At 57.9% G+C, this 27,528-nt stretch overlaps 1 protein-coding gene across 3 annotated transcripts; it reads left to right on the plus strand.

Annotated features, from left to right (window-relative positions):
• MICALL1 (MICAL like 1) lies at window positions 1–27,419 on the plus strand. Of its 3 annotated transcripts, none has more exons than XM_027968095.3 (16): window positions 1–481; window positions 4,710–4,758; window positions 5,214–5,355; window positions 9,596–9,687; window positions 10,758–10,900; window positions 12,084–12,529; window positions 14,507–14,564; window positions 15,243–15,604; window positions 17,003–17,418; window positions 20,550–20,684; window positions 21,216–21,342; window positions 21,469–21,559; window positions 21,714–21,787; window positions 24,316–24,430; window positions 24,604–24,650; window positions 25,650–27,419. In XM_027968095.3, the coding sequence occupies exons 1-16, from the start codon at window positions 336–338 to the stop codon at window positions 25,769–25,771; spliced, it is 2,565 nt and encodes an 854-aa protein (XP_027823896.2). In that variant the 5' UTR covers window positions 1–335; the 3' UTR covers window positions 25,772–27,419. The 3 variants fall into 3 exon arrangements, with proteins under 3 accessions (XP_027823896.2, XP_027823897.2, XP_042103650.1); XM_027968096.3 differs by having other exon boundaries at window positions 9,599–9,687; XM_042247716.2 differs by having other exon boundaries at window positions 435–1,063.
• Window positions 27,420–27,528: the final 109 nt, after the last annotated feature.

Here is a 27,528-nt window from a genome sequence, read left to right on the forward strand (position 1 = left end):
GAGATCAGCGGGACGCCCGGGGCCGGCCCACAGCTAGGGGAGCGGGCGGCGGTGAGTAGGCGGCGGCGGCCGGCCGGGCCGGGTCTCGCGGGCGGCGGCTGCTTGGGCAGGTCCGGACGGGCAGCCGGCAGCCGAACCAAGACCCTGCGCCGGGAGCCCGAGCGAGGACTCCCAGGCCGCGGCCCCGCCTCCTCCCCGCCTTAGCGCCCGCCGCCCGCGGGTCGCTCCCCGAGCTCCTAGCGGCGCCGGGGCAGAGCCGAGCCGCAGCCGCAGCCGGAAACCGGCCCGAGCCGAGCCTGCGGGTTAAGTCCCCGGGCCCGAGCCCCGCGCTGCTCATGGCGGGGCCGCGGGGCGCGTTGCTGGCCTGGTGCCGCCGCCAGTGCGAGGGCTACCGCGGCGTGGACATCCGCGACCTTAGCAGCTCCTTCCGGGACGGCCTGGCCTTCTGCGCCATCCTGCACCGGCACCGGCCCGACCTGCTGTGAGTGCCGGGAGGGCGGGCGGCCGGGGCGCAGGGCGGCGCGGGCTCGTTGCTGGGGACCCCCCGCCCCCCTCAGTGACGCGGAGCCGGGGCGGTGGCAGACGCCGCCCCCAGAGGCCGAGACGCCCACCCTTCGGCGGACCCCCAGCGCCTCGCGGGACGCCGAGACCCTCCGATCCAGGGCACCCCTCCCCCACTTGGCCCCTGACCCCGCCCACTGGAACGCTGAACCCGCCCCGCGTGCTGGTCCCTCTACCGGGGGCCTGGCCCCGCCCACAGGGCTCTGATTTCCGCCAAAGGGACACCGAAGCCCCCAAGGCATGGACTCTTTGAAAAGGCACCCGCGCCCTCCTCCGGGACCCTGGGCCTTTCTTACACTAAACAGGAGCTCTGAGCGGCCCCCTCCCCGTTCGGCATTGAGGTTCCCGTTCTTTTTGTGGGGCCCCCTTGCTTTGATTCCCCTGGGCCATCTCTTCTCCAAGGCACTAGCACAGTGCCTGGCACAGAGGAGTCCCTACTTTAGCAGAGGTCAGATGAATGGATGGAACACCCCTCCCCCCAGGACACAGCCCTGCCTCCCAGGTGTGTGCCTCAGGACCCAGCTGTCCTCCATGGGGCAGGGGGGCTGAATGAAGACTGCCAGGGTTGGACCTGCAGCCCTAAAGGGCTGCTCCAGGGTGTGAAATGGCTCTTTCTTGCCCTCAGCTGCCCAGTTTCCAGGCTCCGTCGGAGATTTTATCCAGAGCCCCCAGGGCAGTTGACTTGGGGTTTCTGCTCCCCCTACCTGGGGCCCTGGAACCTCTTCCACTCATTCATTCATAAAACAATACATGCTTATCTGGCACCTGCTGTTTTGGGGACAAGAGTCATGGTCCTTGCCCATCTTGCTTACAGCCCCTCGGATGGGGCTTCCCTGGCAGGGTCTGGAACCTTCTGTGTGTCTGTTCCACCTTCAGACCTGTGCTCCCCAAAGACAGCACCTGGGTGGCTTTGATGAAGGAGAGAAGGAAGGGAAGGATGAAGGATTTGATCCTTCATCAAGGAAGGGAAGGATGACCTCAAGGATTCGATAGTGTAGATGCTCTTAGTTTATTTTGTACCACGTGGTACCATGTCTGTGGGTGGTGGGTCAGGCCCTGGGGTGTGCCCTGGAGGAGAGGGTGTGGGTGTAGAAGTGAACGAGATGGGGTGGAGATGTAGGTGGGCCACTGTCTGTCGTGGGGCATGTGACATGGGGTAAGGGGGCTTAGGAGCCAGGGCTTGAAGGATGGAGAAGGGTACCCGGACTGGACCCACAAATTAGAGTGGAGGCCTGCAGGGGTCTTCTGTTTTGGCTGGAGGGCAGGTGGTGAGACAGAGCCAGGGTGTGAAAGGTCTCAAGTGTCAAGCTAAGCTACATCGTGGACTTGAGCCTGCCAGCCACAAAATGCAGGCTGCTTGGTTTGTGGTCAGCTCCTCTGTGTCCTAGGTGTGGGAAAACTAGTAGATCCCATCCGGCATCAGTTTCTTCACCTGTAAAGTGGGCTTGACAATAAGACCTAACCTCCCAGGATTGTTGTGAGGATTAAATAAGATGATGAACATTCAGTTAACATTAGTGATCGTAAGTAGTGTTATTAGGCAGGAAGGGATGATGCAAGTGTCTTATTCCTTCATTTATTCCCAAAAGTGTCTGCAGAGTTATACTCTGTGCTGGGCACTGAACCTGCCGATGGAAATAGCTTCCAATCAACCAAGAGACAAACCCTACACAGTCTCAGCCTGTGGCCAGTGCTGAGAAATCCACGTGGGAAGTGCTGTGTCAGAGGGGCCAGGCTGGGGTGGCCTGGTCACCTCATCTTCAAGGAGATCGCAGGAGCCAGGTCAGAGAAGGGCCTTCCAGGCAGAGGATATCATGAGCAGAGATACAGGCAGCGCTGTTGGAGCCCGTAGCACAGGGCGGGGAAAACCGGGACATGTGGCTGGGCCAGAGTGCTTAGGGCCTCCAGCAGGCCAAGGAGGGTGGGTGGGGCCACAGGGAGGGACGTGGCATTAGTGTGGAGCAGAGAGGGGCTTCCCTCTGAGAAGAGATCCGGAATCAGGTCCGATCATTCATTTGCAAGGCAGGCCAGCATCTGGGCTGCCAGCCCATTGCACAGGATGAAAACTTGAGGCCCAGGTCCTACATGAGGCACAGAGAGGACCTCAGTGATAGGTAGGGGAAGATCTCCGTGAGAGTAGGGCTGGGGTAGGGGTGAGGACAAGCACTCTCTTCTTAAGTGGTTCAGGCTGCTGGAGCGTTGGGCCCAGGCCTCTGCTGGAGGTGGGTGAGGGGGCTGGCCCATCCCGCCTTTCCCAATTCAGGCATCTTTAAGCTCCCTTGCGGGCAGGACCATGTGGGTTTCATTTTTGTGCTCCTCATCTCCCCCATGGCCAAATAGAACTTCCCAGGCCTTTGAAAACTCTCAGAAAATAGGCTTCCCAACCCCAGGTGTTGATTAGGGGCCAAGCTGGGGGAGGGAGAAGAAGCAGAGGAAAAATTGAAGCATCCTGGGGACCTGGACAGTTTTCACGCTGTTCCCATCATGTATGCATTCAGTAGACATGAATGGAGCGCCTACTAAGTACCAGGCAGTGTGGAGGGTGTTGGGTGCACGGGGTAAACAAAAATGTGACCCTAGCCTTGAAGGACCACCACTGGGGAGACCAGGGCCCTGACAAGTTGCTTTTGTCTCATTTGGTCTCAGAACAGGCTTTGGGAGCCTGTTGGGAGCTGGGGTGGTGTCACAACCCTAATCCTAACCCTCACCCCGAGGTTTAGAGAGGTTGTGTGCAGCTTGCTCAGGGTCACACTCTGAGGCAGTGGCAAAGCAAAGGGAGGAGTTAGGGACCCAGTTGAGGGGAGGGGGAAGCAGCCTGGCCAGAGGTGGGAAACAGAGCTGAAGTGCATACACAGCCCCTCCGCCTCCCAGCCCACCCGACCCTGGGCCTTGGGACAGCTTACAAGCGACCCCCTCCTATCTCGGCCCAGGGTTCACGGCACCTTGGACTCTGCCTGCAGGTGAGCAGGAGGAGGAGGGCTCTCTTGTGTCTGCAAGGCCTGCCTCCACCCATCTCAGTCTTCCCCACCAACCTGGGAGGTGGTACGAGGCTTCCCCCAATTTGCAGATGGGAACACAAAGGCCGCAAGGACTGTTGACTTGCCCCAGATCACAAGGCCTGGCCTGGAAGAGCAGAGCCTGGGACCCAGACTTGGGAGGCCGCGCTGGCCTGCTGCGGCCTCTGGGCCCATGTCTCTCAAGCAGTCAGACTGCAGTTTTCAGCCATAGAAGGACAAGACCCAGGAGGCTGCTGAGCAAGCAGGCTGGGCCTCCTCCGCCGGTTTCAGCTGCTCCAGCAGCTGGAGCGGGCAGGTGGGGAGGGGGGATACCCACAGTCAGGGTCCCCTGGCAGGCCCTGCCACTTCTCACCTGTCCCAGCTAAGAAACTAGGACACCCTTCACTGCTCCGCCACTGAGGGTTCCCTCAGGAGTGGCCCAGCTGGGTCAGCCAGCCATTTAGTGCCGGCAGCTCTGGAGAATATACCATTTCTAGGCTGGTTCAGACTTGTTCTATTCCTGGCCCCATTAAAACAACTTTCGTCTTTGGGCTGGGTTAGGGATTCAGGAAGCTGGGGTGGCTTCTCCAGGTTTGTGACATGCAGTGGAAGGACGAGAAATGCAGATTCCCACAGTGGCTACCTCTCCCCACAGTGGCTTTCTCTCTCTGGACCTCAGTGTCCCCATCTGTAAAGTGGGGTGAATACCTGCCAAGTAGAGCTGAAAACAAATTGAATGCAGGAGCTCAGCCCAGTGCCCACAGTGAGGTCAGCAATCCATGGCTGTCCCTCTCGTGACCAGCCTTGGACTTGGTCTTAGTTTTTACATTTGCCACTGAGTCAGGACATGGCTTCTTGGGAGATAAACTTGAAGCTGGGACTTTTTCAGCCCCGCCCCTTCTGAGTGGGTTTCCAGCCTCTACTAGGAGGCCCCCTGGGACAATGAGCTCTTCCTCTCTCCCACCTGGCTACCCCTACTCTTTTAGCCTGTGCTTATTCCCTCAGTTTCCTCCTCGACAGCCCACAGATGCCTCCCCAAACCCTGCTGAGGCCCAGGCTGGTTGGGATAAGGTCACCTCCCCTGGTCACGCTGTACCCATGGCCCTGCCCTCTGCTCAGTGCTCCTCCCCGCCGACCCCTTTTCTTTTGCAGAGATTTTGATTCACTTTCCAAGGACAATGTCTTCGAGAATAACCGTTTGGTGAGTCCCCCAGGCAGATGGAAGCCCACGATGAGGCTGTGTGTTGTGCAGGGGGGTGGGGTGTGTATCAGAGGGCAGGGGTCTTGCAGAACAGGAACTGATCGAGGGGCTCCTGGAGCAGCTGTCCTGCCCTGGGGCCCTGGCTGCTCCTCTCCCCACCCCCTGCTCCCCTCTGGCCGGCTTGTGCCTGGAACACCAGCCCTTCCCCACTCCAGGTCACAGTATGGGGCCAGAGCTGCCAGGAGCCCAGTCACCCCTGCTCTGGCCCCCTTATCCCTCGGAATGAGGCTGGGCCTATGCAGGGTAGCACCCCCTGACCCTGCCTCCTCTTCCTCTTCCTGTTGTGGCTGCTTCTGTTTCCCACCCTGCCCAACTTCTCCCTCCCCTACACCTGCCCCCATCCCTACCCCCCAACCCCAAACCTTCCCCCACCCTGACATCTGCCCCCACCCCAGGCCTTTGAAGTGGCCGAGAAGGAGCTGGGCATCCCTGCCCTTCTGGATCCCAATGACATGGTCTCCATGAGTGTCCCCGATTGCCTCAGCATCATGACCTACGTGTCCCAGTATTACAACCACTTCGCCGGCTCCGGCCCAGGTGAGAGGGTGCCCCAGGTGAGAGGGTGCCATCCTTAGGGGCGGGGCCCTGGGAGTGTGGCACCTGTTTTCTGAGCTGCAGACAGGGTGCAGGCAGGCAGCCCGTCATTCATTCACCACATCATCCATCCACTCACATATTTATGAGTAAAATAATGCTGGGCTGGGACCCCAGGGATTACAGCTGTGAAGGAGATCACTGCCCTCAAGGAGCTCACAGTCTGGTGGGGGAGACAGACCACAAACACGTGAACTAGTTACTGAGCGAAATAATGGCAGAAGAGGGACTTCCCTGGCGGGCCAGTGGTGAGGACCCCACGTTTCCACTGCTGGAGGCTTAGGTTCCATCCTGGGTCAGAGAGTTAAGATCCTGCAAGCCATGTGGTCTTGGCAAAACAGTAAAAAACAAAACAATAGTGTCAGAGGAGACAAAGCAGGGCAAGTTTATCCGCTGTCTGGGAGCTCACCTCGCTGGCTCCTACCCTCACTTCCTGTTTACAGACACTTCCCTGGGTTTTTTTCTCTCCAGCCAGGCAGTGATCCTGTGGGGCTCTTTGGCTTCATCTTTCCCAGCAGTGACCTTCAAGGCCTGAGAACTGAGAACCTGGGGAATTGTGGGAGGTGGGGTAAAGGAATGGGGGTGGGGGTATAAGGGTATTTCTCTGCCCTGAGTCAGGTGGCTACTGAATCTCCTGCCTGGAGCGTCCCCATGCAAGAATCTCCTAGACCCCAACCTTCCATAGCGAGGACATGGGCTCAGAGAGGGGAAGCGAGGAACTGAAGGTCACACAGCCGGAAAACTGAATCCGGGTGTCCTGACTCCTGCGCTGCGTCACGGCTGTCACGGGTCCTGTGGCCCCTGCCATGTCATTCCTTCCTCCTGCCTCTGCTCTCCGTGTGGACAATCTTATCTCATCTCTTAAAAAAAAAAAAGAGTCAGGATTTTTTTTCGTTTGTTTGGAGTAACACATGCTTACTGTAGAAAATTTAGAACATAGAAAAAAGCGTAACAATTTAAAAATTAAAATACTCTGTTACTCCCCATCTTTCCCATAATGCTAGGGATTAATATTATAATTGAACAAATAGCATTATGTGTATTTGACTAGAAATCAAAATGAAAGTATTTTTCAACTGCTGAGTCTTTGATGAGAGGCAGCATGGTGCCTTTTACTGTCTGGGTGATAGTGGGTCACGCGGTCACCTCTCAGCTTAGGGTCCCCTTTGCAGTGAGGACAGGATAGCGCCCAGGGGACTCCCCTGGTGATTCAGTGGCTACGACTCTACGCTCCCACAGGTAAGAGTTTGCATGTCACCAGCTAAAGATCCCGCGTACCACAGCTAAGATCTGTGTGCTCAGTCGCTTTAGTCGTGTCCGGTTCTTTGCGAGTCCATGGACTGTAGCCTACCAGGCTCCTCTGTCCACGGAATCCTCTAGACAAGAATACTGGAATGGGTTGCCATTTCCTCCTCCAGGGGATCTTCCCGATCCAGGGATCAAACTCGCCTCTCCTGCATTGCAGGTAGATTCTTTACCCACTGAGCCACCTGGGACCTGGCACAGACAAAAAAGTAAATAATAAATTAAAAAAAAAAGAAAAGAACAGTGTCCACCTCACAGGGTTGATGGGAGCAAGCGAGGAAGCATGAACCTGTGTCTGGCCCTTGTTTAGGACCCAGGGTTACTATTATTATTATTATTTTTTAATCCATTGGGTTAGAGTTTAGCTTGCTCACCTAGAATCACAGTTCAGTCTTTTCTTCTGGAGTGTTCCTGGTGGCCGAACCCCAGTCTCTCTCTACTAAGCTCTTCTCTGGAGGGCCACCTCCTGGGACCCTGTGGGTGGGTAGGCGGGTGGGCAGGACCCTTGGTAATACTATGTCTCACCAGGCATCCTAGGGGTGGTATCACTCAGGTGACCTAGTTCCCCCGGCTGTGCCTGGGTGAGAGCACCCTGTGGGCCTGCAGGGATTTCTTGTCACTAAAGGCACAGCTTGTGCTTTCCATGTAACTTGGTCCCTAAATGCAGACCATTTTTATCCCACCTGCTGCTCAACCAGAGGAGGCGCAGGGAGGTTGTTCCAGCCCTGGAGGCGAAGCTGGCATTTGGCCTTCCCCAGATGGTCGTGTTCTGTACTCTGGGCCAGGGGAGGGACTTCAAGGGTAAATTTGCCCAGGCTTGATTGTCTCTGCAGTGGGTACCTTGGGAAGCTGGCTGTGGCTGAGATACCACCATGCCATGCCTGTTCATCTTGTGCGAGCGCTCTGTGGGGGCCGGTGACCTTGGGCACATCAGCCGACCCCTGACCTCCAGGAGCCGCCATGGAATCTGGAACCAGTGTGTGAGGGAAGGAAGCCCAGTGGCTGAGGGAATCAGAGGAGTGGTACCCCGCCCCACCCCACCCCAGGGTGACAAGGGTGGTGTCATCAGCATGAAGCCCAGCTTCTTAGCCAGGCTCCTGAGGACCTCTCCCCGCTTAGCTTAAGCCGCTCACTGCCCAGGGTTGTAGTCATACTGAATTTCTTGTGCTGCTCTGAAGATATCACATTCCTTTACTGCTAAAGTCTTTCCTCTTGGTGATCCTCTAGTCCCTGTTCCCTGCCTCCCGTGCCCTGGCACATTCTTTCCTACTCATCCTCTCATCTCCACATTTTGCCTCCTCCAAGCAGCCTGCCCTGATGTACTCCAGGTGCTCTTGTAGCTTCATACCCCTTGGTGAACACAGAAGACTCTGGTCACAGCATCTCGATTACTCTTCTTTCCCCTGTAGACCATCTCTGTCGAGTCTACAGCTGCCTGACTCCAGTACCTGGCACTTACTCATTCATTGAACAAATATTTCTTTCGCTTCTGCTGTGTGCCAGGCACCGTGGGAGGTGCTAGGGAGAGAGGGGGGAATGCCACAGACTCAGAGCTTGCAGTCTAAAGGATGGGCGAGGGAGAGCGAGAACAAAGTAGTGAATGTAATTTCAGGTGAGCCGGATAAGGAAACAACATAAGGTAATGGTATAAAAAGCAATGAGAGGAGGAAGAGGCTATTTTTGGTGAGCAGTCATGGAGGGCCTCTCTGAGGAGGTGACAGTTGAGCTCAGCTTTGAATAAGGAGGAGAAGGAGGCTGTGTGAAGATCTGGAGAGGAATATTCCAGGCAAGGGGGAAGCAAGGGGCCTGTGTGTCCCAGGGGAGTGAGGGAGAACGAGGAGGTGAGGATGGTGGGGTATAGAGTGGGCCCCAAATTTTTGACCATGACTCATGGTGAACAATGTGTTTCCCATTATAATGCATGTTCATGTATACATATGTCACTGAAACAAGGTTCAGGAAACGATTCTCCCCTTAGAATACAAGATGCCTACGGATATTTTCTTCTAATTCATCTTTACAATATGCTGGTTACAGTCCCCTCAGTTGATTTCAGGGTCCGTTAATGGATTATGACCCCAGTAAGGAAGTTGGGTTTTGTTTTTTTTTTTTTTGGTTGACAGCTTGCGGGATCTTAGCTCCCCAACCAGGGATGGATTTTGTGTCCTGTGCAGTGGAAGCGCAGAGTCCTAACCACTGGGCCACCAGGAAACTCCCTGGATTTTATTTTTAAGAATTATCGTATAGCAGCGTTGACTTTTTTTCTTTTTGTATACAGTTCTCTGAATTTGTGGGGGTTATTTTAATCCCTGAGTACAGAGTAGGTGCCCAGTGGAGATTTGCTGAAGCAATGACGGGGCAGTCTTGGAGGAGGCAGGTGGGGTAGGGGCTGGGCTTCTTCTGGTTGGAGGGCACGAAGGCAGGGTTCAGGGCTGCAACTGGCCACCTGGGCAGGGGCAGGGCAGCTCCTCAGGAGCTCCCAGGGAGCCAACCCATCTTCCTGAAGCTTTAGGCTAGCACCGTGTGGTTCCTCCCCTCTCCTTTCCTTCACCCACTAAACTTGGTGGGAAGGAAGCCACCCGTCCTTTCATGTACTGGGCACCGTTGGTCCTGTGATTGTCCTCATGCCTTACTGTTCACACTGCTCTGGGTGGTGGGACTCACTGTCCCACTCTGTGGAGGCCCAGCGAGGTTGGGTACCTTGCCCTCCGCACTTAGCTTGGCAGTGGAGGCATCCCCTGTGTCTGTGTGAAGTGGGAGCCTGGTCCCACTGCCTCGGGTGGTTCACCATCAAGTGGTGGCTGGGGAGCCCAAAGCTCAGGCCAGGTTGGGCCTCCAGAATCTCTAGCTGCCTCAGGGCCCCTCTCTGGTCTCTCAGCAGCCGGTGTCTCATCACCCAGAAAGGGCCTGGCGCTGTCCTCCCCGCCATCCGAAGCATCTACTCCTGCGGACCCAGGAGACAGGGCTCAGGTAGGCAGTGCTGGGGGCTAGGGAAGTGGGGGTGGTTGGGGGGGACAGCTGCCACTGCCGAGTTCAGGGGGTGTTCTCAGTCCCTTTCCCGCTGGCTTTGGAAGTAGAGGTTCATAGGCCAGGGCAGAGGGCAGAGGGCAGGGGCAGGGGAAGGCCAACCCCAGAGGGGCAAGAGCATCCAGGGCACTGACCCTCCATCATGGGACTGGCAAGACTCACACATACAATACAGCAGATTCTCCCCTTGATTCTCATGAGACTGAACTGTCAACCTCTTAACCTGATTCTGCTTACTCCTCCCAACAACCCTGGGAGGTGGGTATTGTGTGTCCTGATATAACGAGAAGAAGCTGAAGCCCTGAGAGGTTTGGCCACTTGTTTAAGATCTCTCAGCTGGGAAGTGGGGGTCACGCTGTCAGTTCCGAGATCTCATTGGGTAACCCCAGCCTTTCATATCTGGACAGCACTTCCCAGTATGCAAAGGGCTTTCCCCACCTGCTCCCCTCTGCTCCTTGCTGGAAGAGCTCCTGAGGGGCCGGGAGCCTGGCCCAGGGTGGGTGCCCAGTGAGCATGCGTGGTGCTGACACAGGCGGGGTTATAGAATTACACTGGGCAGGTACGGACCCAAGGCCCAGAGATGGAAGCAGCTTGCTCAAGGTCACAGTGCTTAGAAGCTGAGAAACAGATGTAAATCTTGGCTCCGGTTTGGGAGACAGAAGGCAGTCGAGGTGGGCCTCAGAGGACAGTCATCTGTGAGGGAAGGTTCACCTGCAGGGACAGGAGAAAGGCTCATGTAGCCAGAAGCCACCTTCTTGCAGAGAGAGCCCCAGAAACTGGAAGCCAGGCTTTTTTGTGTTCCATCCTGACTCAGTGAGCTTGAGCAAGTCTTTCCCTTTCTGGGCTTCCTCAGGGTGAAACAGTGACAGTCTCCTACCCTCTGCCTCTCCGGGGTTCTGGTGGAGCAGTTAGCACCGTGCATACTCGGGGGATGGCCACCATTAGAGCGGGGAAGCGGGGCGTGTTCTTGAACCAAAGGGCCGGCGACCCTAACCTCACCCCATTCCCTGCAGGGTGAGGAGTGCTCCCCAGGCAGCCTGTCGAAGCAGGGCTCCCACCGGACCCCCAGCAGCACGTGCGCTGCCTGCCAGCAGTACGTACATCTGGTGCAGCGTTACCTGGTCGACGGCAAGCTGTTCCACCGGCACTGCTTCCGGTGAGCGGGCGGGGCGCGGCGCCCCGAGGCTCAACACCGCGGGCTGCCAGGCTCCGTGCCCCGCCCTGCGTGTTGGAGCATCTTTCTTATCGCCGTTTTACTGACGGACAAACAGACTAGCGAAGGGAGAACGTTATTGGCTCAGTCCCAGAAATAGAAACAGAAACGGGGCCAGAGCTCCTCGAGGCTAAGTACCTGATGAGGATCAGGGCACAGAATATGCTTTAAAAGCCCGGAGAAAAGAAAGCACTTTAAAAATTTTTATTTTAGTTTTAGTTTTTTCTTCTGTTTTATTTTGCTTTTGTGTTTTCTAAAAAGAAAGCAGTTAAAAAAATCATAGTAACAACTTGCTTTGAATGTGTGGTTCCCGGGGGAAGTGACCGTTTAAAGAAACTTGAGTAAGAGGCAGGGAATATATAAATAGCTTAGAGAATGTATGGAAACCGTTTTACAACTGAATAGTCAATGAGAACCAGTGAATGGGAGTTATAGCATGTATTCAGCTATGGGTGTGGGTGTGTGCGCGCGCGCGTGCACATTCAGATGTAGTGCTGGTGGGACCAGCCTGATTGCAGAACTGAGGTGTCATGAGGGCCCAAATCTTGAGAAAAGCAAACACTGCATTGATGCTGTCATGTCTGGCTGTCAGGACAGTGTTTTAAAATCTTTTTATGGTAACCACCAGTAAGGCATGTTTGACGCCAGTTTTAGGTACATCCATGAAATCAAATTTGCATAAATCGATATACAACTGGAATTAGGGTCATAAAACAAGTGTGATACACTCTGATACATTGTACTTTATTCTATTTCATAGAAAAACAAAACAAACCTGGTTGGTTGCAAACCACTAAAGTGATTTTTTGAGCCACTAATGAGTGGTGGCTTGCGTACTGGATGGAACCTTGAGGGGGGAACCTTTGCTTCCTCTTGCAGCAGAAACTGAAGGCATGTTTCACAACTATGGTGTTGCTTTCGCGTGGTTTTTTTGTTCTACTATGATTCTGACAGTTACCATTTTCCTTTTCCGCTGGCTAGTTATGAGTACTGAGACAGGACTCCTCCGGGCTGGCGGCCGGGAGGAGTGGAAGGTACAGCTTTGGCTGCTGGAGAAGGGGTAGCCAGCACCCTGGGCTGGTTAAGTTAACCCCCCCCCCCCGCCGACCTCTCTTCTCGCTGGCAGGTGTCGGCGGTGTTCCAGCACGCTGCTCCCTGGAGCTTACAGGAATGGGCCAGAGGAGGGCACCTTCGTGTGTGCAGAGCACTGTGCCAGACTGGGCCCCAGTGGGCGATCAGGGACCAGGCCTGGAACCCCGCCGCAGCCAAAGCAGCAGCAACTTACAGAAGAAACCAAGGAGGTGGAGGGCGGCAGCCCCAGCCCTAAGGCGACTGCAGGGGCCGAGGCGGACGTGCCCAAGGCCAGCCCCGAGGGCCGACCCCAGGTCCCCACCAAGCCCCGGGTTCCCGGCAGACCACAGGAGCTGGCCAGCCCCCCGGCCAGCCGCCCCACACCCGCCCCCAGGAAGGCCTCCGAGAGCACAGCCCCGACGCCCCCCACGCCCCGGCCCCGGTCCAGTCTGCAGCAGGAGAACTTGGTGGAGCAGGGAGGCGGCAGCGGCCTGGTGAACGGTGAGCAGGGGTCCTGTTGGGGCTGGGCGCTCCCTGGGGTGTGGCTGCTGTTTAAACGTATCTGTACCGGGGGGTATCCATGGGGCCACGCTGTCTGTGCCTGTGTGTGGTGGATATGCTGGGGACAGCTGTGGCACTGAGGTTATTAATTCATGCAGCAAGTTGTTACCGAGGCCCCTCTGCACGCTCTGTTCTCCATGTTGGGGGGATGGGATGTAGACCCCCGTCTCCGGCCTGGACCGCCCCCTTCTATGTGTCCCAGGTGTGTGTTCTTGTGTGTCTGTATTGTGAGCTTTGGTTTCGGGGCGTGTAGCGAGTGCACACCACAGGTGCCTGTGTCCCCAGTGTGTCTGGGACTCTGTGTGTCCACACTCAGGTGACCTGCCCCCACGCCCAGCCTGTGTGTTTGTCTACATCTGGGTGTCTGGCAAGGACTGCTCAGGGGCTGGGGAAGCTGTGTCCCTGGACAGGTGTACCCTGGGGTGCTCCCCAGGCTGACCTCCTGCCCTGCAGTAGAGATCTCTGCCTCACCACCCCGCCCCTTAGAATCTTCCCACGTGACCTCCCTGGGCTTCTTGAGCTCATAGGAACAAGGTTCTCTGCAACCCGAGACGTGCTGGGCAACTCTTATCTGTAGAGGCCTGGGGGAGGGAGGCTCCCTGGTTTCCTCCCTCTGGGATTTGTTCTGTTCCACGCTCATGGAGACTGGTTCCTGAGTTGGGCATTCAGACCTATTTGTGCCTCGGAGGCGCTGCCGGTCTCCGAGGGGCATGGAGAAGGAAATGGCAACCCACTCCAGTACTCTCGCCTGGGAAATCCCATGGGCAGAGGAGCCTGGCAGGCTACAGTCCGTGGTGTCGCAAAGAGTCGGACACAACTTAGTGACTAAGCAACAGCAATAATAAGGGGTAGTGGGCGGTGGTATCATCTGATGAAAGGAGGTTCAGAGCTGAAACGAGGGGAGAAAAGGGGGTGCACAGAAAGAAGCAGTGGGGGTCAGGGAGGACCCTGCCCCGTCCCCACACTCAGTGGCACTAGGGCCACGGGGGAAGACAGCCTGACTTGAGAGGTTGCAGGGAAAACCGTGTCTTCAGGGACAGTGAGGTTGTTAGCGCCAGAATGTGAAGGGAGCATTCAGGATACCAGGGATTTGTTTCACTGATGAAGGTTCCAGGAACTAGGAAGGAGTGGGAGACAGGAGGAAGCAATGTCTGGGACCTGGATGGCAGGCCCAGTGTCAGTCTTGTGTCCCTCGTTGTACTGGAGGCCCCAGTCAGCTGGGAAACACCAGAAAAAAAAATGAGAAAGAAATAAAGCGTTATTTTCGGGTAATAAAATTGTCTAGTGAGAAAATATTAAAAGAATCACACAAGTATAAGATGAATGTACTCAATGCCACAGAATTGTATACTTTATTTTAAAAAGTTACATGCACTGTGTAATCCTGTTCCACTTCATGTTATATTTTACCCTTTTGTTTAAGTTTGAGGTTTTTGGTAGATTTTTTCTTTTTTTGAGGAACTTGACAAGTTGATTCTAAATTTATATGAAGGAATAAAGAGTCAAAACATTCCTGAAAAAAACAACAGAGGAGCAGAGGCTACTGTGGAATTCACGGAGGACACTGGGGAGTCAGGGGAGACTTTCAGGAGGAGGTGACCTCCTGTCCACTTTGGGAAGGTGTCAGAGGGGCACTTGGGTTCCCCCTCCTTAACTGAAAGGCATGAGGTCAGGGGGTGGTGGTCTCCAGGTGTCCTGGCCTCGTGGCTTTGACCTTCTCTACCTGTTACCTCTGGTGTTTAATCTCCCCGAGCGCTGGACTGGGGAGGTGCAGGGTGCAGGGGAGGTTGCCATGGCCCCCTGGAGTCCACGACCTACCGGGTGGGATGGAAGGGCACTCCTAGGTGAGGCAGGCACTGGGGTTGGCTCCCTGACTGCTCCACTCCACTACCTGGCTCACTCTCCTTTCCCACCTAGGGAAGCTGCAAGAACCCCCCATCCCCAAGCCCAGAGGGACCCCCAAGCTGTCAGAGAGGTACGCTGGCTCCGAGGGCTTTCAGGGCCCTGGCGGGGTGGGGGGAAAAGGGAGTACCCCTTGGGGGTCTGGGTCGGCAACAAGACCATGTGACCCACCAGCGCCCCCTCCCGAAAAGGGGGGGGCTCCTCTCTGGTGGGCAGGAGCCTGTGGCCACACCCCCTTCCTGTGTGGCTCCCCTGGGACCCCTCTCCCCGCGGGCAGCAGGGCCTGGTAGCAGGCTGCCTCCGGAGTCCCTTAATCTCCCCAAGCCTCTGGAGTGTGGGAGGCCTAGGCCTCCTAGAGTAGTTTTAAGAATTAGTAGCAGAGTATAGAAAGACCCAGCAGAGCTCCACTGTATGCCAGACTCAGAGCTTCCTCCCCCTGGAACCCCACATCACAGGCAAGGAACCTCGATTTCCAGTTCTTCTTTGGGAGCTGTGCTTTCCCTGTATGGTCCCTGAACAGGGGGGCGGGGGGTGGAGAGAGACAAAGAGAGGCAGAGGGAGGGGAAGAGAGAGGGCCCCCCACTCTCTCCATCTGGGCTTTGGGCCCAGACGAGCCCCACCAGACTGGGGTGGGAGAGGGGAAGGGTGCCGTGTCTCACCTACCCACTGTGGGATGCACTGTCTGGGGAGAGAAGGACGCTCCCCTTCCTTGCCTGCTTATGGGTGCTACCTCTTCTTGGCCTCTGTCCAGGACGCCAGCCCCCAGGAAAGACCCGCCTTGGATCACACTGGTGCAGGCAGAGCCAAAGAAGAAGCCAGCCCCGCTGCCCCCGAGCAGCAGCCCCGGGCCGCCGCCAGACCAGGAAGGCAGGCAGGTGGAGAACGGAGGTGTGGACAAAGCGGCCCCACAGGGCCCAGAGCCCAAGCCCTACAACCCCTTTGAGGAAGAGGAGGAGGAGCCCCCCGCTGCACCCAGCCCGGCCCCCGGCCCTGCCTCGACCCCACTGGAGTCCACACCCAAGTCGCTGCACCCCTGGTACGGCATCACCCCCACGAGCAGCCCCAAGACGAAGAAGCGCCCCGCCCCCCGAGCACCCAGCACATCCCCCCTCGGTGAGTGCCGTTCCTGGGAGCTCCCTGGAGAGGGGCCCTGGGGTTGGGCACCTGGGTGAGCCCAGGGCCCGAGAAGGGCAGGGGTGCCGTGGGACGCCCCTCCAGGTCAGGCGCTGTGTGTGCCCTCAGTTAATCGGAGCAAACCCTTGGGGTAGGTCGGGCACTCTGTTTTGTGGGTGAGGAAACTGAGGCACAGAGAGGGCGAGTGATTTGCTCAAAGCCGCACAGCACTTAAGCAGTGGAGGCAGAATTTGAACCCAGGCTCTCCGACTCTACTCTCAACCCTTCATAACCCACCTTGCAGGACGGTTGTGAGAATTAAATGTGTTATCCATTGATGTGCTTATTAACACAGAGTCAGGCTTGAGGAAGGTGCGCGACAGGGTTAGCTCCAGTCCTGCCCACCCAGTCACTGCCCTCCAGTTCCAGGCGCCTGAGGCTCTGACCCAGCTGAGGGACGCGGGCGCTAGTGACTCTGAGCAGCTCGTCCCCTGTGTGTGTCCTCAGTCTCCCCGGAAGATGGAGGTGGTGGGCCAGGTCCCGGGTGCTGTGCCTCCCTCCTCCCGGCCCTCCCTCTCATCCTGCAGTCTTCTCGGGCCCAATGTCCGGTCCCCTTCCATCACGGCGGGGCTCTAGCTGCCTCGGAGACCTCAGTGGGAGTCCCTCAGACAGTGAGGCCGAGAGCACGGTAGAAATGACAGGAGGCCAGTGCTCAAGTGGTCCAGGTCCCCCCAACCCCTGCTAGGGCCCTGGGACCCTCCAGCTGAGCGTGGTGGGTCGTGCGTGGGTCGGCTGATTAGAGGTGGTGGGCGGCGGAGGCAGCCAATGGGATGAGCTCTGAGTCAGACACAGCTGGGTCCAATCCCAGCCCTTCTCTCCAAGTCTGTCATCTCACCTGGAAAGCACAGAGGATACTTTGAAGTGTGGCAGCTGTCGTCCATGAGGCTGAAAGTGCCTGGCCAGGAGCTGCCTGCTGCTCCTCCCCTGTTGCTTTCCCTCCACCTCTGCTCAGTGCGAGGCCTTTTTGCCTTTTCAATTCGGCTTTCTTTGGGTCAGATCAGTCAGTCATGGGAGGGGAAGCGGAGGCTGTAGCGCACTAGAGGAGGAAGCAAGAGCCATAAGGAAATGAGGGCTACAGCTGCAGCACGAGGCGCAGGCCAGAGCCCAGAATGTGCGGCATGAATTTGGGTGATCTGCCTGCCAGTGACCTTAGTCCTGTCCCACCTTTGCTCTCCTTGAGGCTCCTGCCTGCCTGCCTGGATGTGGAGGACTTGGGTTTCCTGGGCCACCTCTTACTTCACTGTCGAGAGCGAAGTGTCAGGCGAGGCCAGAGGGCCTGTCTCTGCGGCCTGTCTCTGCCCCCTCGCTCGGCACCCATTCGCGGTTTGGTTTGTGCAGCTCTCCATGCCTCCCGCCTGTCCCGCTCGGAGCCGCCTTCAGCTACCCCATCGCCAGCCCTCAGCGTGGAGAGCCTGTCGTCCGAGAGCTCCAGCCAGCCTCCCAGTGAGGAGCTCCTGGAACCACCCATCGTGCCCAAGAGCTCCTCAGAGCCTGCCGTCCACGCCCCTGGCACCCCTGGGACCTCTGCCAGCCTCTCTGCCAACTCCTCCCTGTCTTCTTCCGGGGAGCTGGTGCAGGCCAGCATGGACCGGATGCCTCAAGCCAGCCCTGGGCTTGCCCCCAATGCCAGGGGCAGCCCGGGTCCCCCACCAGCCAAGCCCTGCGGTGACACTGCCCCCAGCCCCCTTGTGCTGGTTGGAGACAAGAGCCCTGCGCCTTCCCCTGGAGCCTCATCCCCGCAGCTGCAGGTGAAGGTGAGTGTCTGCTGTCCTGTCTAGCGGACGTGGGCCTGGTCTCGGGGCAGGAATGTCCAGGGCTGGCCATCGTTGCTGTCCCTGACTTGTGGGGTGACCTTGGCTCTGCCCGTCTGGCCATTCATCACTCCATGCACTGAGGTACAGCTCCCTCTCAACATCCTTTTATCCGCTGGCCAGACCTCCTGTCCATCTGTTTACCTGTCCACTTGCCCAACCTTCCATGTCTTGAGACATCCAGCTCTTATTTACCTGCCGAGCCCATGCACGTGCCTGTTGGAGACACACACACCAGCCACCACTCACCCACACATCTTCCATCCGCTTTCCATTCACTGAAGCCCTATTTGTGCTAGAACCTGGCACAGCATCATTGAGACCCTGTCCTTGCCCTCCAGGGGCTCACCCTCTGCTCAGGGAGACAGGCCTAGACGATTGTCCTTCCACCTGGGGTAGAGAGCACAGAGGGGAGGGGATGGTGCCCTTCTTGGGGTCGCGTTCCTTCTCCAGAGACCTCAGTCTCCCCTCCTATAGAACGGGGCTGATGGTGTCGATGGAGTCGCTCTTGTGTGCACGGGCTGGCCTGGGCTCCCAGGGTGATGGCTGTGGTGGTCCTTGTCCCCAGGTGCTCATAGCCAAGTTGGGGGTGGCGCACCGAGATGACTGTGCCTTGTGTGGAGTTTGTAGTGGGGTGGACTTGTAGCGGAGAGGTCAGCTCTCAACAGGCAGAGGGCCCAGGAAACAGCTCTGCTGGGAGCCTCTGTTGTGGCCACTCTGGGGGTACAGACAGCCCCTGCGGCCGCTCCCTTCCCAGGCCCCTCCCAAGCTGGCCCCACGCTCCGTCCCCTCCGGGGGCTGCAGTGGGCACCCGCCCCTGGCAGCTTGTTTCCCAGATGACCTTTGTGATTGGTGGAGCACCTGTTTCTCAGGGCCCCGCCAAGAACCAGGGGTCACCGGGGGCAGGACACTCCTCTGGGCACCTAGTTTACCAAGAGGTCTCTCCTTTGCGCCACCAGCATCTTTTTCTTTTCTAAAATATTTATTAAAGGACCAGAGTCCCTTTGTGCCACCAGGGTCCTTTTTTTTTTTTTTTTTTTTTTTAAATTTTTATTTATTTGGCTGTGCCAGGTCTTAGCTGCAACACGTGGGATCTTTAGTTGCACCATGCAAACTCTTAGTTGCTTCATGTGGGATCGAGTTCTCTGACCAGAGATCGCGCCTGGGCCCCCCTGCAGAGTCTTAGCCATTGAACCAATAGGGAAGTCTGAAGCCACCAGCTTCTTTTTTAAAAAATTATTAATTGATTATTTTTGGTTGTATTGGGTCCTGTAGCGTGCGGGCTTTCTCTAGCTGCAGGCGCGGGGGCTGCTCTGTTGCGATGTGCTGGCTGCTCTTTGCGGGGGCCTCTCTTGTGGCCGAGCGCAGGCTCTTGGCGCACGGGCTTCAGGTGTTGCACGCGGGCCCGAGAGCGTGGGCTTCGGTAGTTGTGTGCAGGCTCAGTTGCTCCGAGGCATGTGGAATCTTCCCGGACCAGGGATCGAGCCCGAGTCCCCTGCGTTGGTAAACGGATTCTTAGCCACTGGGCCACCGGGGAAGTCCACCAGCGGGTTCTGATCCTGCACTTGGTGCCGCACTCTGCAGTCCTTTGAGGGCCTGGGGCTCACCTGCCTTGGGTGGAGGCTGGCCCCAGGCTGGCTGTAGTCCTGATCTGACCAGCCTGACAGAGGATAGTCTGCAGAGGAGCCGGAGCTGTTGGTTTGTGCACCTTTCAAATGCCATCTAACCTTCTTTGGTCTGGGTGACCACCCCCAGCCCAGCTGTCACCACCTGCTGTGTGTCTTGGACAAGGTCCCGCCTTTTCTCTGGGCCTCTGGATGTTCTTAGGGGTCCCAGGGTTCCTTGCTGAGTGGGTGGAGGAGAGCGCTGATTGTGAATCCCCCCCATCCCCACTACAGGCAGCTGGCCGTTTCCTGCCTTGGGGTGTGTGAAGGGTTGGTTTGAAGTTCTGTTGCTGAGAACCCTTGAGGGACTTGGGGCCTTCGGGCTGTCTGACCCTGTTGAGGTGCTCCAGGTGTGATTGTGGGGGGTGAGGGCAGAGCCCCAAGGGGGCTTCCTCCTGGGGTGCCCCATCCCTTACCCTCACCCTAGGATTCAGAGGGAATCTGAGACATTGAGGGCGGGAGACAAGGCCCTTGGGTAGGTGCTGCCCTGCGGGGACCAGACTATCTCCCAGCCGCGCCTGGACTCCTACGTCAGCTCCCAGAGCAACTAGCAGCCTCAAAGAACTCCCCCTCCCCCACCTGAGCAGCTGGCACAGGTGAGGTGAGCAGCTCTCCCCTCCCCCTTCCTCCCCCAGCTCTTGGAAAGCCAGGTCCTCCTGGGAGCACTCCATGGCCTCAGGGACGCCTGTTTCCGATGAGCTGGGGGAAGTGGTGGGAAGATGCTGGCACTGCCCTCGTGGCAGGCAGGGTCTGTTCCCGTGCTGGGCCTGCCCGCTCTGCTGGCCTCAGAGAGGACAGAGATCTCCCTGGGGAGGAGCAGTGTAGGATGGGGGCCTTTCCTGGGTAGGGCAGGGGCTGCCTCCCTCTACTGAAAGCGGGATTCCGCTTTTGTACTTCCTGGCTGGGAGACCCTGGGCAAAGTGCTGAGCCCTGTAATCCCTGCTGGGAAAGGGGTGTTGGTGAGGCCTGGGTGAGCTACCATTGCTTCGTCCTGCCCTAAACTGCACATCCTGACCACTGCCCCTAGCGCCGGAGGGCTGCCCGGCCTGAAACAGACCAAGTCACACTCCAGCTTGGGCCCTTGGGAAGAATGTGACCTTGGGCCAATTACTTAACCCCTCAAAACTTAAGTTTCCTCACCGGTAAGATGGGCAGACATGACCCACTTTGTGGAGTGGTTGTGAGGATTAGACAAGCGTGTAGAACAGCACCCAGTGTGGCAGCTGCACATGAGGGGTGCTGGGAGGTGGAAGTCTTTGTTGAATGACTGGGTGCCTCAGACTGGATGCTGGGAGATTCTGCCTGAGTCCCACCCGCCCTGCTTTCCGTGGATCCACGTGATCAAGCTCCCAGGGTCCCACTGCCCCTTCCTGACTTTTAATATCTTCTGTCATGTTTCCCTGCCTTTAGTCTTCTTGCAAGGAGAATCCTTTTAACCGGAAGCCATCACCCACAGCATCCCCAAGTGTAAAGAAGGCCACCAGGGGCTCGAAGCCAGCGAGACCACCTGCCCCAGGACATGGCTTCCCACTCATCAAACGCAAGGTACCTGGCTACCTGGGCTCCGGCCCCGTGCCTTGGCGGCCTCAGGCTTCCTGTGGGACCCTGCGACAGGGTGGTCTGTCTGGGCAGCTTCCCTGAGATGTGGGAGGGGGCGTGCCTGGGAGGCCCAGGTGGGAGATCTGACTTGCAGCCAGGGGGAATTTTGAGCAGATCAGCTGCTCTGACCAAAAGCACTGGGTGATGCATTTAAATTGTTGCTAATAATAGTGCAAGGATCAAAGCCTTCACATGACATACTTCTACTTAAACAGCTTAAGAGTGTTCTTGGTTTCTCTCTCCTTTGGGTCACTTTCTCATATTATGATGTCCTTTCTGGAGTGCCAGAGGAGGGGAGGAAGTTGCCAAGAGAGGCAGAAAGTTGTGTCACCCTCTGGGCATGCCTGATGGCACTGGGACCCAGGGCATGGGGTGTGGGACAGAGCCTGGGAGGCCAGCACTGGCCAGAGGGAAGCTCCTGGCGGCAGACAGACGGGAGGGCGGGCTGATCGCAGGTGACTGGGCGCTGTTGGGCAGGTCCAGTCCGACCAGTACATCCCCGAGGAGGATATCCACGGAGAAATAGACACCATCGAGCGCCAGCTGGATGCCCTGGAACACCGTGGGGTCCTGCTGGAGGAGAAGCTGCGTGGCGGAGTGAACGGTGTGGGGGCTGTGGGGGGCTTGGCAGGGGGTGGGGGGGACTCAGGTGGGGGAAGCCTCTTCCCCAGGGTGGGAGCCGCCATGGCATCCTTGCCAGCCCTGGCCTCAGTGAGCACCTGGCTTGCAGAGGGCCGTGAAGACGACATGCTGGTGGACTGGTTCAAGCTCATCCACGAGAAGCACCTGCTGGTTCGGCGGGAGTCCGAGCTCATCTATGTGTGAGTCCTGCCTCCCCTCTGTCCCCGCCCGGCTCCCCCCTGCCCTGAATCCACAGAGCTCAGGACTGAGAATCTTCACCTTCTTCCCTCATCAGCTCAGGGCAGGGCAGGCAGCCAGGGTAGAAATAACAGTCACCTTCTTCCCACTTTCCAGCTTCAAGCAGCAGAACCTGGAGCAGCGGCAGGCCGACGTGGAGTACGAGCTCCGGTGCCTTCTCAACAAGCCAGGTGACAGTGGCCATGGCCCGTCCCCAGTCACCTGCCCTGGGGCCTGGTGACACAGAGGAGTGGGCTGGGGAAGGACGGACAGAGCCCTGATGGGGAGGCCTGAGCAGACTGTGGGAGCAGGGCCAGAGGACATGGCGGGAGGTGCTGTCTGGGTCCTAACAGGGGGTTAATAGACTCAAGCCAAGATGGGAGAGGGGACCCGCATGGGGCTGTGACATCTGTGCGTCGGATGACGGGCCTGCAGAGAGCTCTCCAAGGCCAGGAGCAGACTGACCTTTTTTTTTTTTTGACATTTGGGTTGTTTTTACTTTTTGTCAGTCATGAGTAATGCTGCTATGAGTATTCACATACATGAACAGGTATTTCAGACTGACCTTTTTTGGCCCCCTCCTCCCCTGGAAGGTGTGGGTGGGTAGGTCCTTGGGTGTAAGGTTGGGGGCAATCAGTCTCCAGGGCCCTGGGCTGCCTGGATGAGTGAGGAGAGCATGTTTCTGTCCTGGGGCAGCTCTGGGCTCATGGCTGTTAGGTCAGAGTGTGGCAGGACTCTGCTGGTGCAGGGAGGGCCAGTGGGAGGGCCCCCTGCACGGCATGGCTCAGAGCGACTCTGGGAGGGAGGGATGGGGTGTGCTGAGGATGGAGGGGAGCAGCTGGGAGGGGCCGGGTGTGGAGCCACACCGTCCTGTGCGCTGCGGGAACTTGCTGGTGCCCTTAGGATGTGTGTTGGCTGCACATCCCGGGCTTGGCACGCAGTCTCAGTGGCTCCGTGTGTGACATAGGAACGGAGGTGCCCACCTGGGAGGGCGTTCTCAGGAACAGGAGATGGGATGTGGAAATGTGCTGCGCCCTTGGAGGGGCTGATGCTTACTACGTGACCAAGTTGTGGTCTGCCCACGACGTGGGGTGAAGCACAGCTGTGGGCTGAGAGAGACTGCAGGACTGTGGCACGTCCAGAGGCAGGAGCCAGGGCTTTTGACCACTTCCTCTGGCCTAGGTGGTTAGGAATCGTTGTTTCCCATTGAACAGATGAGGAAACGGAGAGCCAGAGAGGTTGAGTCTTGCCCCTTGGTGGGGGAGCTGGGCTTCTTTCCGAGTCTCTGACTTGGCTGTGTGCCTGCACACACACAGTCCCTCCTCCTGTCTGGGATGGTGGCCCTGCTTTCCCATTGACTGGGCAGCTTGGGAGGCTGGATGAGACCCAGAGTCAGGAATGCCCCCGGGGAAGTCACAGAATGTCCCAGCCCTCCACTGCCCTCTATGAGTCACTCCCAAATCTCCGGAGGCTGGGGCGTGGCCACCATGCCGAGGGAGCCGCAGCGACACCTTGTGGCTAGAGAGGGGCCCGCACCTCTGTTCTCCAGGCCAACCTGGCCCCGGGCCTTGTGTGTGTTACTTCTCCAGTCCCGTGTGAGATGGCAGTGCATCCTGGGCTTGTCTTCCCGTCCTGGTTGTTGCCTTTGGAGGGTGATACTGGTTTAAAGGCCCCAGGTGGGCCGGACATCCGTAAGACACTGTAAGGCTGTAGCTTGGGGACATGGGGCTGCCCGGAAACAGGCACTGGCTCCACCCTTGCCGTGGGACACTGATCAGGGACTTAGCTTCCCTGAGCCTCAGCTTTCCCCGTGTAGGCTGCGGACATAGCTTACCCAGGCCCCAGATTCGAGAAACAGCAGAGTAGGCTTTGAACTGGAGTGATGACTCTGAAACCCACATTGTCCCCTGGAACTGTGCTGGGCCATTGGTCCAGTTTTGGCAAGAGGAGGCGGTGTGGGTTTGGGCCATGGCTGAGGGGTGAGGAAGCCTGTAGTGGCAGATGTTGTATTAGGAAGGTCATATGTGGGGGCATCCGTCCCCTGGAAGTCTGCAGGCTGGGTTACAGGAATACCAAGGAGCAGGTGGGTCTCTGAGGGTGTCGTTCCGTGGGATGGCCTGGGTTCTTGAAATCAGGAGATGGGGGCGGGGAGGGCAGCAGGTGTTTGAGATATCAGGGACACTTCCTGGCAGGTCTCCCAACCCCCAGGGTCCATTCTAGTCCCCCCTCCTTCCTGGCATTAGATGGGTGTCCGAGGATGCCTCTTGGGTCACGTTGCTTCTCCTGTATGTGCTCCCTGGGGTTCCCTGGTATCTCCCCACTCCCACCAGCCCGCCATTGGAAACTCTTAGCAGGCCCAGCCCTAATCCTGCCTCCCCCAAGAAACCACCTAGTGAACACTGGTTGCATGAACGCAACCAGGAAAACTGGTTTACATAAACAGGAAGCTCTTTGGGCCATGCTGCTCTCTTTTCGCAGAGCCTGCATTGTACTGGTCCTCTCAGAGCCCCCTGGGAGAGTCTCTTTGGTAGGCAGACTGGTATTCTTGGTCTCTTCTGCAACAACCTCCGTTTCTCCAAAAACTGTAATCCCCACCCATCTGGGCTTCTCCTTGTTCTCATGGTGTCCAGCGTGGGGCTGATTGGCAGTCACCCTTAGCACTTAGGTGTTGGTTCCTTGCTTCCTGGGCCTCATGTCCCCAGCTTTTCTCCTTGAGCAGAAAAGGACTGGACAGAGGAGGACCGGGGCCGAGAGAAGGTGCTGATGCAAGAGCTCGTGACCCTCATCGAGCAGCGCAACGCCATCGTCAACTGCCTGGACGAGGACCGGCAGAGGTGACTTGGCTGGGGACAGGGCTCCCAGGGCTTCCTTGGGGATGAGACCTTCACTGCCAACCATCTCAGCTCCCCCTTGCTCAGCCTGTGTGGACTCAGAGAGTCTGGAGGGGCCTGAGAGATTATCTGGCCCTTCCTCCTGTGGGACACTCAGCTTCCCTGTCTCATTTCAGGGAGGAAGAGGAAGATAAGATGTTGGAAGCCATGATCAAGAAGAAAGGTGAGGCCCCTCCTGGGGCTCTGGCCCGCTTGAACTCCTGCAGGGTGGGGGGGCCGGTTGAACACAGCGTTGGAAGGGGTACCCACAGGGACAGTGTGTGCAAGCCTTTTTTTTGCCAAGAAGGCCATGTGTAGCAAGGCAGGCCAACCTATGGCCAGGAAGATGGGTGTGGAATGCTGTGGTACCAACAGGGAGGGTGGTGGCGTATGGGGCCCTTTCCCAGGGTATGTCTGCCTTGAGCTGTGCATTCCTCCTTGAGATCCGCAGCTGGTTCAGGAGGGGTCTGTGGGTTCAAAGAGCAGTCCCCTAACTCCCGCCCTTGGAGAAGATGAGAGAGCACTGGACTGGGAGTCAGGAGGCCTGGGCCTAATCTTGGTTCCCTCAGTGATTCATTTTGTGGCCTTGCGGTTCCGTCTGGGCTCCAGTTAGACTGGAATCTGGTCCCAGCTCTGATGTGTCCCAGCTGGGTGGCTTTGTGCCAGCGCTTCACCCCTTCAGGCCTCACTCTCCTTGTCTGCAGGATGGGGGTGAACAGAGGCACCCACCTCCCGGGCGGGTACTGAGGATGACTGAGATAACCTGTATAAAGCAGTTAGCCATGGCCTGGCACCCACAAAAAGCTTGGCTGGTGGTAATCTGTTTCAAACTCACATTTTCCTTGTCCATAATAAGTGAGGGACTGGGCCAGATGACTTCTGCGGTTTCTTCTAGCTCTGACAGTCAGTGTTTGTGTTGTGAGCCACAGAGCTGTAGAGGAATAGAGGCTTTTCGAGATAAAACATCAGCCGTGCTCTAGGGCTCCCCCACTGCCTTCGTGTCCCGATGCCTACCGAAATGCTGGGAAGGGGTGGGGTCCCATCCTAGAGGTGCAGAACTGGAGACGCAAAAGGATGAAGGGACATGTCCATGGTTCCAGGCGATGTGGGGGTGGTGGTGGGCTGAGACTGTTGGCTGCCACTCCCTGGCCCGCCCCAATCGACTGCCCTTTCCCTTCTGCAGAGTTCCAGAAGGAGGCTGAGTCCGAGGGCAAGAAGAAGGGCAAGTTCAAGACCATGAAGGTGCTGAAGCTGCTAGGAAACAAGCGTGATACCAAGAGCAAGTGCCCCGGAGACAGGAGCTAACGGTGCAGACTGCCAGCTGGGGACACCACCCCTGCACTGGCTGCGCTCTGCGGGGCGGTGGGGGGAGCTTCTGTGTCCCTTCAGGATCAGTCAAGAGGAAAGATGACTTAGGGGAGGGAGCCTCTGGGTGATGGCCTCTCCCTCCTCAGGGTCTTCTGGCTGGTCTGGGCCAAAGAGTTTTTCTTCCCTCTCCTCTGAGCCCCCCGCCTGGCTCTCCTGACTCCAGATGCTGTGACCGACCCCAGGAGCGAGCAGGGTCTCGTCCCACAAGCCCCTGCCCTTGGTCCCGCTTCACTCCTGTACCTCGTGCGGAGGGGAGCAGAGGGTCTGTCTGCCTATGAGGGTCTGCCCGTGGTGGACCCTCTGGCCTGGGTCTCCTGCCCTCTGGGCAGGTCGGCAAGCCAGACTCGGCCACGCCGGCCCCTTCCCGCTACCTGCCGTCCTGGGTCTGAGTCCCTGTCATCCTGGCAGGGCAGGCAGCCTTGCCTCTCTCTCTCCGCACTCAGGAGCTCTATTTATGAAGTCTCTTAATTAAAGTTGGAGGTAGTTACTGTGTCCTCAAGACCTGAAGGGGCCTCATGGACAGACCCTTCCCTTTGTTCCTCGAAGTCTTAGGAGGTGCTTCCCTCACCTCCCCTCATTCTGCAGGAAGTCTCCCTGCCTGAGACAGGGTGCTGGGGCGGGTGGGGTGCCCGGGAGCTGAGCCCCCCAAGGGTGGGCCTCGGGGGAGGTGGGCGGGCCCCAGACCAGCAGCAGGCAGGCGTGCTGCCTGTAGGTGCTAACCCTGGCCCTCTACCCCACACCATGGCCCTGGCCCCTCCCGTGGGCTCTCGCCACCACCCCAGGGCTGGGGTGCGGCGGACCCGCCCCTGGTGGTCAGCACCAGCCTGTCTCCTCACAGGCGCCTGTTGTCTGTTCCCTCCTGACTCTGTTGCCTCCAAAGGACTGATGGCCGCTCACCCCCTGGGACGGCTGTGGGAGAGGAGGAGCCGATGGGGACCAGCACCTTCACCCCAGGGGACGTGCCCAGCAGCTCTTGGGGCAAAGCACTGTTGCTATAAGCTATTTCCAGGGTGCCTTTAGGGCCCTTCCCTCAGCACACCTCCAGGGAAAGATCACACTGTATTAACTTGAGAGGGTTTTCCTCACTGACAATAAACAGAGACCACCTCAGCTGCCAGTGCCTTGCAGCCCTGGGCCGCCCTCCGCTTACCAGGCCTCCCTTCTTCCCTGCCTCCGCCGTGCCTCTTGGCCGGCATCTCTGCTGGCCCAGGAGGGCGTGGAGGGGCTGTCCACCGCCGGGGGCCCTGGCCCCTCTCTCCCTGCCGCTGGGCAGGACGCCTTCCTCTGCCGGGACCAGTGCTGCCTCCGACCGTCTCCTTGCTGACAGGCCTGTTGGCCTGCCACGGGGGTCACCAGCTCCAGCGCCTTTCGGCTGGGTGAGCCCTGGCTGGGTGCGTCCTGCAGGGCGGCCCCGTCAGGCTGCCTTGGTGTCAGGACACCTGGGTGGCAGGGACTGGGGTGAACTGGGGTAGACACACCGCAACCACAGGGAGAGGTTGTCCCTCACCCAAGTCAACTGTAGCCTGTGGGATGTGGGCCCAATGGGACCAGATCTTTGCATTTTTCAAAAGAAACTGGAAATCCAGTGGAGCGTGTGTGTACTTTGTAAAACTGACTTGAACTGAAATCAAGGGTATGTCCTACCGTGTCAGAGTGGGCTGACTCTGGCCCGGGTTCTCCAGTTCACTGCCTCT

The sequence above is a fragment of the Ovis aries genome, chromosome 3, assembly GCF_016772045.2.
Source record: "Ovis aries strain OAR_USU_Benz2616 breed Rambouillet chromosome 3, ARS-UI_Ramb_v3.0, whole genome shotgun sequence".
Lineage (NCBI taxonomy): Eukaryota > Metazoa > Chordata > Mammalia > Artiodactyla > Bovidae > Ovis > Ovis aries.